General features: G+C 39.1%; 1 protein-coding gene across 1 annotated transcript in view; it reads left to right on the top strand.

The window, feature by feature from the left end:
- Positions 1-3387, top strand: part of LOC122062560 — a 4626-nt gene extending 1239 nt beyond the window's left edge. Inside the window, exon 2 of the mRNA XM_042626188.1 lies at positions 2561-3387. Within this exon, the coding sequence (XP_042482122.1) occupies positions 2561-3249 (689 nt within the window). The 3' untranslated portion in view covers positions 3250-3387. The remainder of the gene's footprint in view (positions 1-2560) is intronic.
- The last annotated feature ends 230 nt before the right edge of the window (positions 3388-3617 follow it).

The following is a 3617-nucleotide window of genomic DNA, read 5'->3' as shown; positions in this document are numbered from 1 at the left end:
AAAAAAAAAAAAAGAAGAAGAAGAAAAGAATCAGGCCATGAAGTAAGCAATGGCAAAGGATTGAGAATATTTGATGTGGCAGATGACATAGCACGTGCAAACACAGAATGAACAAACCAGAGTGCCTAGGCAAAAAAAGCCAGACCAGGGTTCCAAGTATCGGAATCTCATCATTGGCGTATCAGCCAATTCACATCCATTTTTTTATTTGAGCTTTTTTTACTAGTCGATGGAGTACCCACGTTATTGTATATATATTAAAAAACGAAGAAGATATGCTCGAAAGCCAAAGTGTGGTACTGCTTTCAAAAATGAGCTTTGTTATTTCTTTAGTATTACTCCAAATTTCTCCAATGCTCCAGCCTTCCAATTTTTCCTGCATCAATCCAAGATATAAGGCTTTCGCAGTTGCCTCAAAAATTTCTCCGATACATAACCATTAGTCGATTGTATTGACTAGCTAAGTTAGCTTGCTAAAAGAAAGCCCAACCTTATCCAGCCTACAGAAAATACATTAGAAGAGAAAAACAACAAAGAATATCTATACTTTAACCTGAATTACTCGGGAAAATACCAATTCAATCTTGATGAACAAAGTATTTGTGCCCTGGAACAGGAAGCCAAATCAAGAAGGGTTTATGATTAATCCCATCTAAGAAGCATTAACAGCAGCAATCATAGAGAATAAATTAAGAAGGGAACAACTGTTTGATTTACACAGATATGAGAGTAGAAAATCAACACCATCAATTAACATATGGGAAGTCAGATTCAGGAGTTCACATTTCAGTGCAAGGACTTAACTTAGGCAGGGCCAAAGCCAACATGAATTTAGATATATCATAGTTCTTTACCTTTGAAAAGAGACTATCGTAACCAGACACCACATGATACATGGGCAAGAACAAAATAGAACATTGGCAATTCCAGATTCTGTTACTCAGAGTAGGGTTCTGAAATAACTTATAGGATACTCAAGAGTAGGGTTCTGAAATAAGTAGAGAGAGAAATGTGGAACTATTTATGAATAACAGAAAATAGGATTGCAGCGAGGATGGTTGAATTTAAAGAAGAGTGGAGAGGAATACAAGAAAAAATTGATTGAAATTAAATTCTAGAGTGAAGCCCCCACTTTTTTTTCTTGGATAAGTAGAGTGGAGCCTTTCATTACAATGATGGTGGAAATATAAATTTGTAAACCAAAAAGCATTCACGCTTTTGGCAACAGTATGTTGCTAGGCACAATGAGGGAGCAAGAAATGATAATGGAGCAACAGCATGAAAGCACTGAACTTGAGATTGTCCTTGAGTTTATCTTTGCTTACACATCATGTATGCATATATGAATTTTAAGTTTCATTAAGCTGAAAATTAGGTAAGGAACCAAGGGAAGCACCTCGACCCAGCATGTACTGTAGGCTTTTAGATGTCCCTTTAACTTAAAGAGTATTTTTGGCTTTCAAATGTACTCCTAACTCATGGACTGTATGTGCTTCTTTAGGGTACTTGATTTAAATGATTGTAAGTACCTTAACTCACAGAGCGTGAACTTGAGGATTGAGAACAAGAGCTCCTTAGTAAATTATTGGGTCATTAAATTTTATACATGCAAATTAGAAAACAATCAAAAGACATCGACTTCTGGTGCTGCTTTTGACTAAGGTAGTGAAGAGAATGAATTGAGTCAGGACACGATCGATTGAGACAGGAGAAGTGCTAAAGACAGCAAGAAGATAGCATTAACTGAGTAATAGATGAGCTAGCTGATCTATGACCACCCTCTGTTTGCTTGAGTGCCAAGATATGGCCAAAAAAGCAAGCCGCTAGGTGCTCAAGCCACCCTTATTAAAGGCAGGCCCCCCTAAGATTCAGTAGGCGACTTACTTGCCCTTAAAAGTAGCACTTGGGCAGAGTAAAGCTGAATGTAGAGCACTGTTGCATGCTAGCACACTCCGGCTTGAAAGCTTACATTTGCTTGTTTGAGTTTGTTGGCTTGTTTTGTTGTTATTTAAACACTACCTGAATTTCTTGCTTGGTAGCCTGCTTGAGTATCCAGATGGATGAATAGATATTGATCCCATTCTATATTGGAGGAAGAGATTGCATCATCTGTATATTGATTTAAATCCTTATTTTTTATGAAAGTGCTAGGAAATATGGCTTCCTGGCATTAACATTGCAGTTTTGCATGGTAGGCTACTTTTTCCAAATTACAATTGGTAGATCCAGTAAAGAAAGAATTGGAATTTTATGATTTCAGGCATTCACCACTTGTGTTTGTGTTCTAATTAACTTCTGTTTGAGTGGTCTACATGATGGGCTTGTATGTAATGTAAGTAATTGCATTACTAACTAAAATGATGTGTGCCGAGATCCTATTACTAGCTAATCTTCAAATCAGGGAACATAAGTCGTCACCTTGTCATTGCACCTCAACATATTACAAGATGTCTATGGTTATGGTTGTTGGTTATGGTTGTTTGTTAATGCATTAAATATTATGTCTTCAATACCTATCATATATTCCACATTGTTGTTCATTGGTACTTTTGTATTACAGTCCCTTCTCATGGTGAGGAAGATGCCCCTGGCACTGCCTCAGCAAAATATGAGACCAGCAATGAATCTGCTAGCAATGCTGCCATTGGCTCCGAAAGCAGAATGGAGCCTTGGCTTCAGAAATGTGAGACAAGCGTTGACTACCTAAGAGATGTTCCTCCGGACACCAGCAGCAAGACTCCAGCATCTATAACCCTGTCATCTGCAGCTCAAAACTTGTCCACTTCAATGGTTGATCCTGAACCACGTGCTAAACCCAGGCGGCGTTACTCCAAAATTTTCACTGCCAAACAAATTAGTTCCTCCATCTCTGCTTCTGAGAGAACCCGTCTTCTTTGTTCTATTGGCATAGCCCTTCTTGTTGTTCTATCTCATCTCAGGATTCCTCTACTTAGCAGCAGCTTAGTAAGGAGTATCATAGCAACTAGACCAGTTTATCTAGTATTGTTGACCGATGTTTCTCTTGTGCTTGCACTGCTGCTACTTGAGAAGAAGAGACATTCTGACAAAGCTCATGAAGAAGCAAGACAAACAATTTCTGAAGATGGGTTCGGTTGGGCAGAGGGACTAGGAAGGGCATTAGAGATGGGGTTTGTCTTGCAGAAGGTGATTAGTGCTGCCTTTTTGGATTGCAGTGTTTACGTTGTAATTATTGTCTGTGGTCTTTCTCTGGTACAGCGATGGTTTTAGTTTAAGTGTTGACACCATCTGCTTTGCTTTTTGTTATTTCCCCTGCGCCACTTAGTGAGGAGTGGTGGGGAGCCCAGAGGAGAGAGATGTAACACCCAAAAGTTTACAGTTTTACTTCCAGAGGTTCATTTTGCTCAATCATCATTTTTCCTTATTGTAATGGGTTAAAATTAAGGTTGTGTTTGGTATGCTTTCTCATAATAGATTTTGGATCTGACACGGACTCAAATCCTCAGTGGTGACTGGTGAGTATCATTGAGGATCCAACGGGTGGGAGGGTCACGACATGCACCCCAGCCGTGGGATCTTTACTGCTGCTCACTGCCTCCCGCTGAGGGTTTTTATGCGTTAACACATTTTGAAACTTA

Source organism: Macadamia integrifolia, unplaced genomic scaffold (assembly GCF_013358625.1).
Source record: "Macadamia integrifolia cultivar HAES 741 unplaced genomic scaffold, SCU_Mint_v3 scaffold1073, whole genome shotgun sequence".
Classification (NCBI taxonomy): Eukaryota; Viridiplantae; Streptophyta; class Magnoliopsida; order Proteales; family Proteaceae; genus Macadamia; species Macadamia integrifolia.
The sequence above is the reverse complement of the archived record's forward strand: the minus strand, read 5'-3'. Positions and strand labels throughout refer to the sequence as shown.